A 14,683-nucleotide genomic window follows, 5' to 3' on the forward strand; every position below is an offset into this window, starting at 1 on the left:
GTAGTGCCTGAGATGGACACTTCCCTGTGTTGTCGCTTAATGAACCAATGATGAGGAGTGGTAGTTACGTGCATTCCGCTGAATTAAGAACAAAATCTGTTTGTTGAGGTGGGCTGTGATCTGTGTATGTTGCCTAAGATTTCTGAGGGAAGAGCTGAAAAAAACAAAAACAAAAACACCAAAAAAACATTGCCCATGAAGTAGATGTGGTGTATACCAGAATGTTATTTTCATGTAAGGAATCTGCTTGCTTTTTCCCTTTTTAAATTATTGTTAGAATCCACCGATGTAATTTTTCAATGAAATTTTAAGAAATGATCAGCTCAATATTTTGCTACACGGGCATTGCATTTTTGTTGACGAAAATATAGGTGCTAGAGATGGAGCTCAGTGGTGGAGCTAACGTGTAAATATCATAGGTAAAAACTGGATTAGTATAACCCTTCATTAGGGTCTTATGTGTGAATGTATTTACAAGACGGAAGTCCTGATGTACTCCAGTTCCGGATTCCTATCTGTATTCTGCACTTAATATACTCATTTTCATATGTAAGATGGAAATATTACTGCCACCTCAAAGAGTTCCACAGATTTAGCCCAGCAAGGTAGCGCAAACCTGTAATGTCTACACTTTGGTGGCTGAGACAAGATGACCTTAAGTTGGAGGTCAGCTTGGGCCACATAGTGAGGTCAAGGCCATCTGGGCTGTATGGAGACCCTGGGGAGAGGAAGAGGAAGGGGGCTAGGGAGTGCTGTGAGAGTATCCCCACCTGAGAGTGAGCACAGGTGCAGTAATATGTCTGTATATGTGTTTGTGCATATTCCTGCTGACTGAAGAGGAGGGTGTTGGAGCCCCTGGAGCTGGAGTTACAGGGGTGTTGTGAGCGCCCTAATATGGGTGTTGGATATTGTGCTTGAGTCTTCTGTAAGAGCGGTATGTGTTCTTCAGCACGGAGACCCCTCTCTAGCCCCACAGGGCCTGCCTTTTGTGCGCTTAGTATTAGAACTTTTTTAAAATAAAGATTTATTTTATTTATTTCTTCTGTGTTCAGTGTTCTGCCTGTATGTACACCTGCACACCAGAAGAGGGCACCAGATCTCATTATAGATGGTTGTGAGCCACCACGTGGTTGCTGGGAATTGAACTCTGAACCTTTGGAAGAGCAGACAGTGCTCTTAACCTCTGAGCCATCGCTCCAGCCCTAGAACTCTTTGATGAACTGGCCCTGGTGTCATAAGATGGACATACTTCTTTAGCTTTAGTGACTTAGCCACTCTCTTTTGATAATTGTTTGATGTACCTTTTCAATCCTATCCATCCTATATCCCACACCCCATCAACCAACCACCCCTCAGACTTCTCCAGGGCCTTATCCATTCTAGGGAAGCATTCCACCACCGAGCCATAGCCCCAGCGCCATCTTTTTACTTTTTACCTATGTACACATGCACAGATGTACTTGGATGTGAAGGCCAAAAGAGGTTAACACTCTATCTTTCAGTATTGCTCTCCACCTTAGCTTTTTAAAGACAGAGTATTTTTACTAAACTGGAGGCTCTCTGATTGGCTAATCTAGCAACCAGCAAGGTCCAAGGATCTGCCTGTTTCTGCCCCTCTACCTGCACTGTTAGAATTTTTTGTTTGTTTGTTTTGCATTCAACTCAGCTCTTTGTACTTGAAAAGCACTTTATTGACTAAGAAATCTGCCTGGCTCTTGTTTGTATCTTTATATTTAAGGTAGCTACAGCATATAGTTAAGTCTCACTTTTTAAAAAATCCAGGAAGACCGTTTGTACATTTTTGGTTTTTGTTTTTCGAGACAGGGTTTCTCTGTGTAGCCCTGGCTGTCCTGGATTCGCTTTGTAGACCAGGCTGGCCTCGAACTCACAGAGATCCGCCTGCCTCTGCCTCCCGAGTGCCGGGATTAAAGGCGTGTGCTACCGTCCCTGGTTTGTACCTTTTGATCAATATGTAGACCATATATATTTAATGTAATTAATTGTTGGAATATATGATAGCGTCCATTAAAAAAAGAGAAACAATAATCTGAGCAAGAGTAATAAAAATCATACTAACAAAGAACAGAACAGGAAATTAACTATTAAGGACAAAATAAGGAGAAACTATCTTTCAAAACAAACAAACAAACAAAAGTATAGGAATAGTAGGCATTGTGGCACACTCTTATAGTCCCAACACTCAGGAGGCAGGGACAGGAGGCGCAGGTTCAAGGACCCCCTAGGTTGTGTTGTAAGACACTGTTCCAAAAAGAAAAACCAGAGACTGTATGTCAGAATTTAGTGTCTGACTGCAGGGCTGGCGGCGCAGGAGGGTGCTTGGTGCTTGGGTCTGTGATTTTGTGTGCTGGTTCTGATTGCCTCGTCAGGTTGTTGTGCTTTCCCACCTCAACCAAAACCAAAACCTACTGCCTGTCTTTTACATGATCCAAGCTGCTGAGGTTAACAGTGCTCTGCAGCAGATTTTCTGCTTCTCATCCACAGGCTGTCCTTAAAAATGGAAACCTAGTGAACAGTATATGTAAATGTATTTTGACTATAAAGGTCTGTCACTACTGTCAGGCTATGGACAAGGCTTACAGATCACACTTCACAGCCCGAAAGCCAGAGGGAGGCATTTGCTAACCTTATGGTTAAACTAAATCTTTTCATTTTTTGAAACAGTCTCACTTATCCCAGGTTAGCCTCTGGGCTAGCCTCAAACTCAGCATAGTAGTGTTGGAATTGAACCCAGGGCTTCAGAGATGTTAGACAAGCACTCTGCCATCTGAGCTACCGCTTTAGCTCCTGGAATCTTTTCCTACCTCCTGTCAAGTGCTTCCAGTTGGGCTGTTTGTGTTTGTAATTTATTTACATAAATATCTACATTTATTTATGTTTGAGGGCGGGCATGTGCCTGCAGAGATCAAAAGACAGCGTGGGGAGTTCTCTTCTTGCACCACGTGGGTTTTGGGGCTTAACTCAAGTCTTGCGGTTTGGTGGTCAAGGCTTTACCTGCTGAGCCATGCCACCCCACCCTGCCCCCTCAGTGTCTCACTGTGTAGCTTTGGCTGGCCTGGAACTTACAGAGACCTTTCTGATCTGCTTCCCTAGTTCTGGGGTTGAAGTCAGTGCTACAATACCTGGCCTGGCCCTCTTTTTACGTTTCTTACTGTCCTAGAGTTTCTGGCTGCTTCCCCCACCCCCACCCCCCTTTTCCTTCCGTTGATAAAATAATAATACCCTTTCATCTTATCTTGAGTTTTCTCAGTCTTCTGATAAACTCTTGCATGGAACCCATCTTTGAATCCTAGACCTACAGAGTCCTACCCTCTTCCTCCACTCTAGGTCTGTGCGCTTCTAATTATTATAACTGGGACTTTGACCCTGTCTATGAGTAGGCCATGGTTTCCAGTAACTTCTCTCCTTTTCTTTCTCATTTTAATGACTTATATGAAAGGGTGAAAAAGGGTGACCACTTTTACTTACATAAATATAAACTTAGTCTCAGTTTATTCTTCCTCTGATGATTATGGTACTTTATATGACCTTCAGATGCCAGAAGAGGTAATCAGATCCCCTGGGACTGGAGTTACAGACTATGGTAAACACTCCTGCAGATGCTGGGAATCAAACCAAGGTCCTCTGGAAGACAATCCAGGGCTCTAAACCACTGAGCTGTCTGTCCAGGTCCAGAGATTTAAAAAGTTTAAACTACTAAAAAACTCTTAGAAGTCGTCAGGAATTTTAACATAGGTTAGCTTGGGCTGGAGAGATGGCTCAGCAGTTAAGAGCACTATCTTCACTATCATGAGGACTGGAGTTCAGATCTGAGCCCAGCACCCATGGAACAAACCAGGTAAGGTATGCTTGCATGCTTGAAACCGCATCACTGGGGGAAAGGCAGGAGGGAGACAGAGACTGGAGGATCTTGGGGACTTTCTGACTGTTAGCTCTTCAGAAGACAGAAGCTCCAGGTTCAGGGAGAAAGCCCGTCTTAAAGGAGCAGGTGGAGCCGGGCGGTGGCGGCGCATGCCTTAGAAGGCAGAGGCAGGTGGATCTCCCAGTGCAAGGCTAGCTTAGTCTACAGAGTGACTACACAGGTTCCTGGAAACCTGTCTCAAAAAAAAGAAAGAAAAAAGTGGAGAGCAATTCAAATGGCCTCTTCGTGCACAAACATAAACCTACATATGTGTGCATGCATGTATACAGATGTATGGACACTTAAGTAAGTAAATATATCTTTTAAAATTATGTAACTTTAAGCCGGGCAGTGGTGGCGCACGCCTATAATCCCAGCACTTGGGAGGCAGAGGCAGGAGGATCTCTGTGAGTTCGAGGCCATCTTAGTCTACAAAGCAACTCCAGGACAGTCAAAGCTACACAGAGATATCCTGTCTCAAAAAACAAACAAACAAAAAAACTGTAACTTTAAGCTTTGACCAACATTCTGTCACTGGATCATCTTGAACAGAGCTTGCAGGCGTTTTTGTTAGGCAGGGTTTCATGGAGCCTATGCTGGCCATGAACTCATTTGAGCTTCGTGTGGCCTTGAACTCCTGATTGCCCTTCCTTTACCTCCCCAGTGTTGGGAATGCAGGCTGGTTCCATTATACCTGGTTTCTGCTGTGCTGAGGACTGAGCCCAAGGGCCTTGCGCATGCTATGCAGGCACTCTACCAATGAGCCATGTCCTCAGCCTGTGGTTGCCAAGCTTCCAAAGTTCTGTTGTTCTACTAAAATAAGTCATATGCAGAAGTCTAATAAGCTTGCAGATAAATAGGTGCTGTTCTGGTGAGGTTACACGGTGTCTATATTTAATGGCTCTGCCCTTACCAGCGGCCTCTAACATATTTATTCTTTGAGCATAGTTTTGAAAAGCTTTGATCTAGGCTTGCAAACTATTTGTCTAATGGGGAAAACCAGTAAATTTAAAATAGCTGTAATTAGTTTAGTTTGGAACTAACTGAAATAAGCTTGAATGTAAGTTTCTTCTCTCTCTCTGTTTCTCTGTCTCTCTCTCTCTCTCTCTCTCTCTCTGTCTCTCTCTCTCTCTCTGTCTCTCTCTCTCTCTCTCTCTCTCTCTCTCTGTGTGTGTGTGTGTGTGTGTGTGTGTGTGGTGTTGTTGAATTATCAGTATTGCCTAATAATTGTCCTATGTCAAGCACCATTTGTTGTTAATTTACCAGTAAGACCTAATAATGTTTATTATCAGGCCTATAATTATTATTATTACAGCAGTATAACCCGCTAGCAATCAATCAAGACACAGATATTTGCTATATTTTAAAATAGCCTTGGTTAACCTGGGGCAGGGCAGATAGTAATTGTCTAAACTACTTCCCATAGTGGGGCAAGATTCTCTGTCTCCCCAAGCCCAGGAAACTTAGCCACGCCTATCTCATTTGCCCTCCCCAGGTGTAACGGCTTTTTATTAATTAGCATCAAAGTACATCAAATCAACCTTCAACATGTGTGTGTCTGTGTTCCTGAGAATTGAACCAGGGCCTACGCATTCAAGGCAAGCCTTTGCCAGCTGGGTTATAGTTGAGTAACAGTTTGGTGTAATGCTGTTGAATCTTCCCTAGTACTGGTTTCTAAACAAGGAAATAAGCAAAGTGTGATTGCCAACCTGTCTTTGTTTTTTGAGCAATGGCCTTAAATTGGTTTGAAACCGGGCAGTGGTGACACATGCCTTTAATTCCAGCACTTGGGAGGCAGAGACAGGCGGATCACTGTGAGTTAAGGCCAGTGTGGTCTACAAAATGAGTCCAGGACAGCCAAGGATACACAGAGAAACCCTGTCTCGAAAAACAAAAAATTGGCTTGAAACCAACAACTTCTAAAGGGTGGATATAGATGTCGCCCCTCTCTGCGTCGTCTGTCTGACAGGCCTCTTCTGCATCCCCTCATTCACATAGTGGGGAAGTTGGGTCTCCCAGGACACAAAAAGACTTAACAGTAATGAAGTGTTACATGTTTTAACGTTTGCATTAGACAGGGCCTGGTGATACTATTGCTCTACCAGGAGCCCTTTGCTTGTGTAACTTTGTGTTTTTTCTTTCTTTCTTTTTTTTTTTTTTTAAGAAGGTGGGAGGGTTTACCTCCTTTATATAGTTTTTATTTATTTTAGCTCAGAGCTTCATAATTAGTGGGTTTGTGGTAAATAAATTAATCAACACACATAGTAATAGTTTTTTCTCCCATTTAAGCTGCTTTGCTTTAAAACTATATATTTTAATACCAAATGGTCAGCCCTGAAAACATAATTGTGTTTTTTCTTAACAGGAAAAAATTAAAGAGCACATCTAAATACATCTATCAAACCTTGTTTTTGAATGGTGAAAACAGTGACATTAAGATCTGTGCTCTAGGTGAAGAATGGAGCTTACACAAAATCTACTTATGTCAAGTGAGTATTTCACTGATGTTTTAGGCACTGAGGGAGCTGCTTGAAGAGCCTGGCCTCTCTGTGGTGTGTTCTGCTGTTAGGTTGGATTTCACAGTGAGCGCTCCCCTAGTGACGGGTGCTGGAAGGGAAAGATGGTGGGCACTGTGAGGGAAAGCTGCCTTCAACCTGCAAAGCAGATTTGGAAATTCTTGGGCATACTGCCCATCCTGTTGTCAAGAAGCTTGTTTTAGTGCCCTTTGCTGAAAAATGAAAGAATTGGGGGAGAAAAACAGTAATGTTCAGGTTAAGGTTATTTAGTTTTTTTATAACGATTTGAATACATTTCTCTGAAATGCTTTGCAGAAAGTGAGTGGGAAGTTAATGTTTACTGCCTTTCCTAGAAAATCCAGTGCAGTTACAGAGGAGCCCTGCAAACGTGTAGATGCCATTTAGCTGATGTGCCCATTTCAGTTGTGTGCTAAAAGTTTTCCTGTCACTGTTTTACTCTTGAAAATAGCTCAGAAATTTCAAAATGGCTCAGAAATTTCAAAATAGAGCACAATGTGGCTCTAACAGCTCCCACAATTTTTTCTTAAAAAACATTTACATTTATTGTGTGTGTATGTGTGTGTACGTGTACACATGTGCACACGCTTGCCCTGGTGGGGTATATTTGTCAGAGAACAACTTATAGGTGTTGATTCTCTCCGACCACCTATGGGTCCTAGGAATCAAACTCAGTTGTCAGTTTTGGCAGCAAGTGCATTTGCCCTCTGAGCCGTCTCTCCTGGCCCCTCAAGACACTTTATTTCACGAATGTTCCATCCACTCATTGTGCTAGACCTTGTGGGCTCTTACTCATGGATTTAGTGCACCCCTCACTGTCACAGAATAATGGGTGGAAAGATGGTACAGCTAGAATTTTCCAGAGGATGTTTGGGAAGTATTTTTTTCTTTACATATTCAATTAAAAGTTTCTCTTTTTGTTTTGCTTTGGTTTGATTTTTGTTTTTCAAGACAATGTTTCTTTGTGTAATATCTCTCGCTGTCCTGGAACGCTCTTTGTGGACCAGGCTGGCCTCAAATTCACAGAGATCTACCTGCCTCTGCCTCCCGAGTGCTGAGATTAAAGACGTGCACCACCACGCCCGGCTTCTAAGACTTATTCTTATTTCTATTATTTAAATTGTATATGTTTTATGTGGTCTGTGGGTGAGTTGGTGCAATTGAGCACTGTGCCCGTGAAGTCCGGAAGATAGTGTCAGATCTGAGGCTGGAGTTTCCGGCAGTTGTGAATTGCCTGATGTAGGTACAGGCAACCAAACTCCAGTCCTCAAAAAGGGCAGCAGGTTCCTTTAACTGCTGAGCCATCTCTCTAGTCCCTCTGTCCACCTTTTGGGGGGGGGTATTGTTGTTGTTGTTTCGAGATAAGGTTTCTCTGTGTAGCCCTAGCTGTCCTAGATTCGCTTTGTAGCCCAGGCTGGTCTCAAACTCAAAGCATCTGCCTGCCTCCGCCTCTACCTCTGCCTCCGCCTCTGTCTCTGCCTCTGCCTCCTGAGTGCTGGGATTAAAGGCGTGCACCACCAAGCCCGGCCTCCTCCTTCCACATTTTAATTAAAACGTTTTAAATTGTTTTTGAACAAGTTAACTTTGATAGGAAAAATACAGTCCAAAATTTTTTTAAACAAAGATGAGATCCTTAAAAAAAAATCCAAAGGATATAATTCAGGGGTATATCAGAATACCGATCTTAACTGTATCTGTCTTTTGAATCGCTAAAAGAAAAAACAATCTCTTACTGACTTAAAGGTGAGGTGGACTTTGTGAAGTTGGATTGTCATTCAGGTCTCATGATGCATGCCAGCGCCTTCGCACAGACATCACTGTATGTGTCCTTGTTGTAGGCCGTGATGGACAGCTGGCCCTCTGTAGCTGCCTGTTCCACATCCTTGCCTGTAACAACTCTGTATTACAAAGAGGGTTTCATGTGTGCCAAACATGTAGAGCGTTTGTCACCCCCTAACACACAGTGTGGTTCTCTCATAGCAGCATTTGCATTGTATTAGGCAATACAGGTGACCTACAGGGCCTTAGAGTATGAGAGCCTGTGCACAGGGCAGAGCTGAGGGGCCTGAGCACCTGGTGTCCTGGAGCCACAGATGCAAACAGAGAAGCATAAGTTCTGAGGAATGGTACATTGTCTTCTGTTTTGATTATTTATATATTTTTGATGTGGAATGGAACTTTTAATTAGCTAATTCTAAAGTACTGCAGTGCTAATTATGAGGAACGGATCAGGCAGGCAACCATAGACTTCACCCATGTTGGAATTCAGAATCCATTGTGGTCACATAAAAGTAAATTGTGGGTCTTGAATTTCTTTGGGGTGCATCCATATAGGTCCAATGTGGGGGTTCTCTGGACCTTTAATTCCTACTGAGGCTACAGGAAGGAGTCAGCAGACTGAGGAGGACTCAGCTCTTCTGAATACAGAATCACATGTCCACTATGCATACATGCTGTCAGGCTTATGAGCAATATAGTGTGTCCTCCCAGGGACTGCTGGGTCCAGTGAAAGACTGCCCAGCTTCCACATGGTGTGGGGTCGGGGTTCTGATCGTGTAAGAATCCTGTTTAGTTCTGGTGGCAGTAGCGAATGGACACATAGTTCACTCTTTCATAAAACTTTATTTTAATTTCTTTTCTCCTGTAGATGTTATAATGCTCTTTTTCTCTTGAAATGATATGCTAGATTAGTTTTGGCTAAGTAATTGCTTGGAGTTAAAAATGGGAAAAATATTTGGAAGACAAAGTACTGGCTAATTATTGACTTTGCTTTTCCAGTCTGGCTACTTTTCTAGTATGTTCAGTGGTTCTTGGAAAGAATCCAGCATGAATATTATTGAACTGGAGATTCCTGACCAGAACATTGATATAGAAGGTATGAACTCCATAGTTATTACTGTGTAAAAATCATAAAAGCATAACCTTATTGTTCCGAGATAGGCCAGGGGAAGGGTTGTGTAGTGTACGGCAAGGTGAAGATTTCATATTAACACTGCGTGCCGTATCTGTTCTGTCCTTCCCGTCTCTGTTGAGTCAGTGTGCTCATGCATCTGTGACTGTCGGCCTGGGACACGAAGGACGGGGATAGGGAATGGGAAGCAGGACTGTGTAGTGAGCTGGGGTAGAGCGCTGTCCTGCCTGTGCCAGCTGTGCCCTCTAACACCAAAAATAAAACTGTGGTGTGGGAGGATCTTCTGCGGAGCAGTAAGCATATGGGTCATGTAGCAGGCTAGTTCAGAGCTTGAAGGCTCTGTAGCTGAGGAAACTAGGCTGAGGAGGAGGCAAGGCCTCCACGAAGACCGCCCTCCCCCGTTCTCCTGCCTCTCCTTCTACTCCTTTGATAAGCCGAGTGGAGAAACCCAGGGCCACTCTATAGGCAAAGAAACTTGAGGTGTTTAAAGCAAACTGAAGAGCATGTGTGGATCCGAGTGGCATTGGAAGAGGAATAGGTAGCTGAGAGGGCCCGGGCATGAGTGGGCACAGACGTGGTCAGGAGCTAAACAAACTTTAGCGGCCTGCTGCCACAGATCTGTAGTAATGGCACTGAGGGGCTGGAGAGGAGGGTTGCTGCCTCAGCCGCATAGTGAGTGAGGTCCTACCTGCCCCCTAAGGGAAGGATCGTAGACTGATGGGCTGTGTGCCTGCGCTTAGGGACTGAGGGACTCAGCAGTTCTGACACAGCTCTGTTCCAGGGTGCCTTAATTCTACCGCTGACTGTATTAGAATGAGGCAGAGAAATGTGGCTAGAGTTGGCAGCGTCCTTTACGGCAAGCACTGTTACATATTAATGCCATCCGTAGCCATGGCTGCCATTTTAGTTGGCGGTGCTTCTCCAGGTGCAGATTAACGTCCTTGCTGCTCTGCAGGAGCATTTCATTCTGTGTGTGTGCTTTCCTTTCAGCGCTGCAGGTTGCATTTGGATCACTGTATCGAGATGACGTCTTAATAAAACCCAGCCGAGTCGTCGCCATTTTGGCAGCAGCTTGCATGCTGCAGTTGGTGAGTATGCCATCACTCTGCAGTGTCCGAGAGCCTGGTATATCTCAGTGTACTACTCCTGCATTCTTTACAGCAAAATGTATAAACCTGCTATTTGTTAGAAAATTTTGAAAATGCTTAACCAAAAGCTCTGTGTTAGATGGAGGAGCTATGATCCCCGTGTGAAGTGGACTTGAGCTGTTTCTGTGTGGCATCCTTGGAATGCTGCCTTTTGGGGAAGTTCTCTTGCCCATGGTCCTCTGCAGAGCCCTTTCCATCAGTGGCGTCACTGCTAAGCAGCTGGTTTATGATCAGCAATTTAGTGCATTGGGTCAAAGAACAGTCTTATTTAAGCTTCCTAATTATGCTATCACCCCATGTAAATGCTGTGCATCTTTCAGTAACTGTATGTTGAGCACACTGTGCAATATGTAAGATTCGGCGTAGGGAGCCAAAGAGCATGAAGATGTAGTCCCTATACATGGATGATCCATGTGTGCCTTCAAGGAGCTCAGAGTACTGAGGGTCGGGTGAAAGTTACCCAGTGCTACAAGTAGAAAGCATAAACACCTTCTGGGGTCCGAATGAACTTGTAAAGGCAGAAAGGGCTGGCTCAACCTAGCGTCCTCACAGGACAATGTACTTCTAGATTGAGTTTGAAGTGTGCTTACCTTGCAGTGTGTAAAAGAGGGGCCAGCAGCATTTTACACCAGGAACAGAAAAACCCAACATCTGAGAGGATGGAGGGTTAGAGAAGTTAAAGAGACTCATTTTCTGCTATCAGTATAAATTGGATTGGAGGACTGACGGCCGAGCCTGTAGAGGTGCCTGCCATCAAGCCTGACAGTTTCATCCCAGGACACACATGGTAGAAGGAGAGAGCCAGCTCCTCCAGGTTATCCTTTGATTCCTACATGCACACTGTGAAGTGTGTGTCCCACAGTCATACAACATAAATAGTAAACATTTAAAAAGAAGTCCAGGTGTGATAGTGCACATCGTTGATACTGGCTCTCAGGAGCAGGCAGGTCTCTGAGGTCAAGGTCATCAGCCTGGTGACTTAGAGCCAGCCAGAGTTACATGGTAAGATCCATCTCAGACAAAAGCTTTACCTGTGAGCACCCTTGGAAGATTTTAATCAGGGAGCGACAGTCTGTTTTAGCAGGGCTGAGGGCTGCAGCTCTGTGATGGGTTTGATTCCCAGTACCACACCAGAATAAAGGAAGGCTATTGCAGATGCAGCGTGCAGAGGAAATAGCGTGCATTAGAGAGACCAGCGACCTGCTGTCGTCCAGATGCCACCTAGGTGAGCACAGCAGTGGTGACCACAGGGAAGGGAAGGCTGCAGAAGAGGAAGGCAGGGAGATCTACTGGGGCAGTGAAATTAGAGTATTAGGAAAAGAAGGGTCTAGAACTGAGGTAAATTTAAAAGCCAGTGAGTCTGTGTTAGTCGTTAATTTAAGCTTATATATATTTTGCGTGGTGATCATTATCCTACTTGAAATTTTTTTTTCAAATCTTTTTTTTTCTTTTTATTTTTGTTTTGTTTTGTTTTAAGACAGGGTCTCTCTATGTAGCCTTGGCTGTCTTGGACTTGCTTTGTAGACTAGGCTAGTCTCGAACTCAAAGTGATCCACCTGCCTCTCCTTCTCTGAGTGCTGGGATCAAAGGAATGTGCCACCATGCCCAGCACAAATATTTTTATCTTTCTAATACTTCAAATATCTAGATTTTCTAACTTTGTCCTCTTGGTTTTGTTCTAAATCTGCTTTCTGCCTTATTTTTATAACTTACTAATTCTAATTTAATAATATGGTTGCATGATAAATATATTTCAGAAACTTGAATGAAAAATGACAGTATTCTTTCTGTACATAGAAGGTGGCTGATTTGAAACCTATGTAAATATATTAGATTAAATTTTTGTAAAAACTTTTTGTTGGTTCTTTGTGAATTTCACATCAATGCACCCCAGTCCCACTCGTCTCCTGTCCTTTTGTACCTGCCTTCCACCCTTGCAACTTCCTCCACAAAAGAAAGTTCACTCTTGTTGTGGAAGCTGTGGTGTGTCACATGTGTCTCACAGGATACCCTTTTGCCCATGCACCTTTGCCTCTGGCTTCTGCTGCACTATGAATACTGGATCCTCACTGGGCCTCCTAGATAACCTGTGTCACCCTGTGTCATGGAGATCCTGTAGTTGTACGTCTGTAGAACCTGCCCCTTCACATGCTGCAGCAGTTTATCCACAGGGTCGGTGATGGCTGGGCCAGCTCAAAGCCCACATATACTTGCCCAGAAATATCTGTTGGGTATTGATGGTGCTTTAAACTTAAGTGAGCACTGCTCTCACACATCTATATTATTCCTGTTTGTCCTGTCACTTGATTAGCTGACTGTGTAACGTGTTCTTAGTTAAATAAGAGCAGGAAAAGGGCTGATGAAATTTGCAAAAGTTCAGAGTAGAAAACAGAAAAGGAGACGTACAGCATCTCCCCCCACCCCACCCCCCGCTGTGCCTCCCCTGCCCATTCACGCGCAGTTCTGGGTGTTTAGTGGGGTACTTGTTGCATTCTTTTTTTCAGTGTTTTTATTGGACTTAGGAAAAAATGTAGGTTTGCTGCACTTAATGAGCTTTCTTCCTTCTTCCCTTTCTTTCTCCGTTGCTATTTTGATTTGTTTTTACTTCTTAGTATTTGAAAGTACCTATGAGAGCTGGTTTCCCCAGGTGAAATGGCCTTTCCAGTGCTTGTTTATATTTACAGGATGGTTTAATACAACAGTGTGGTGAGACAATGAAGGAAACAATTAATGTGAAAACTGTGTGTGGCTATTACACATCCGCAGGGACCTATGGATTAGACTCTGTAAAGAAAAAGTGAGTCACTTTTCCTATTCTTCTCCCATCCCACTTTTGGGAACTTGATTGTTTTGGAGTCTTAGAAGAATGTAGTCAAGAATTGGTGGGGGAAGAAGAGAGTGGTAGTGTTTGTTACTTTGGAAACAGCACTTTTCTTCTGGACTGAGCATGAAGTTGCTCAGAGTTGCCCTTGTTGGTGACTGCAGTGGGGCTGAAACATACTCATAAACTGTGGCCACCACTTACGGAGCCCGCATGAATGGTACACTAATACAAAGATGGGCAGGCTGACTCTTGAGAATTGCAGAATGCAGTTTTAGATTGACAGAAGGTAAAGCCTTACAAAGTATTTAATACAAGCATGAATTTTCTTAATGAGAAATGGTACTAATATAAAGGGAATATCCCATAATAACTACTGACAAAAACAATACTAAACTTGAGAGTACTAAGGTAAAATCTCAGAGCATGGCCTAGCATGATTAGTACTCTTCACGAAGTTACAAGTAACTCAGTGAGTTACCAGCTTCCATACAGCAGCAGCTAACCACACTTTAACCCCAGGTGCCTCGAGTGGCTGTTGAACAACCTGATGACTCACCAAAGTGTGGAGCTCTTCAAAGAACTCAGGTATTTGGATTCCACGTAACCTCACAGCAAACCACCCTAAAGTGACACTTTGCATTTGCTCAGGTATTCCAGGTATTTTTCTTAAAACACAAAGAATATTATGAGAATTGGCCTGATGTGCACATCTTTAATCCTAGCACTCAGGAGGCAAAGGCAGGCAAATCTCCAAGTTCAAGGCCAGCCTGGTGTACATAGTGATTTCAAGGACAGCCAGGAGTATATAGTGAGTGTCTCAAAAAAAAAAAAGGAAGAAAAAAGCAAACAATTTAATGAAAGGCACCCTGACTATACACACAAACTGAATAAATGTGGCACTTCTCTCTTCTCTGCAAATGGTAAAATGTACATGTATTGTTTTAATAATTGTTATAGAAAAGTACCACCCCTCTAAGGTAAAGACTTGCACATGCTGCCTGACCTCTGCAAGCCAGTAGAGCTTCAAAGGAGAGAGTTTGAAAACCAATTCTATTGTAGAGCATGAAAAAAATTAAAGCATTTTAAAGAAAAAGTATATTTTAAAGATTTATTGTTGTGTGTTTGCCTGTATGTATGTCTATTCACCAGTGTGTCCAGGAGTCCTTAGAGACCAGAAGAGGGTATAGAAGCTACTAGAACTAAAGTTATAGATAGTTGTCAGCCACCATGAGTACTAGTAAGCAGTCTTAACCACTGAGCCAACTCTTCAGACCCTATTTTAAAATGTTTATGGGGCAATAAATGGCTCAGAGGAGAGAGGCGCTAATGCAAAGGCCTGTCCCCAGA

The 14,683-nt window shown here is 43.4% G+C and overlaps 1 protein-coding gene across 2 annotated transcripts in view; it reads left to right on the forward strand.

The window, feature by feature from the left end:
* GMCL1 (germ cell-less 1, spermatogenesis associated) overlaps positions 1–14,683 on the forward strand; it is a 40,244-nt gene that overhangs the window by 953 nt on the left and 24,608 nt on the right. For both annotated transcript variants that reach the window (XM_084765256.1, XM_084765255.1), the window contains exons 2-6: positions 6,285–6,408; positions 9,232–9,328; positions 10,355–10,452; positions 13,197–13,309; positions 13,856–13,921. In XM_084765256.1, the coding sequence (XP_084621382.1) occupies positions 6,285–6,408; positions 9,232–9,328; positions 10,355–10,452; positions 13,197–13,309; positions 13,856–13,921 (498 nt within the window). The remainder of the gene's footprint in view (positions 1–6,284; positions 6,409–9,231; positions 9,329–10,354; positions 10,453–13,196; positions 13,310–13,855; positions 13,922–14,683) is intronic.

This window comes from Acomys minous, assembly GCF_964271855.1.
Source record: "Acomys minous genome assembly, chromosome: 17".
Classification (NCBI taxonomy): Eukaryota; Metazoa; Chordata; class Mammalia; order Rodentia; family Muridae; genus Acomys; species Acomys minous.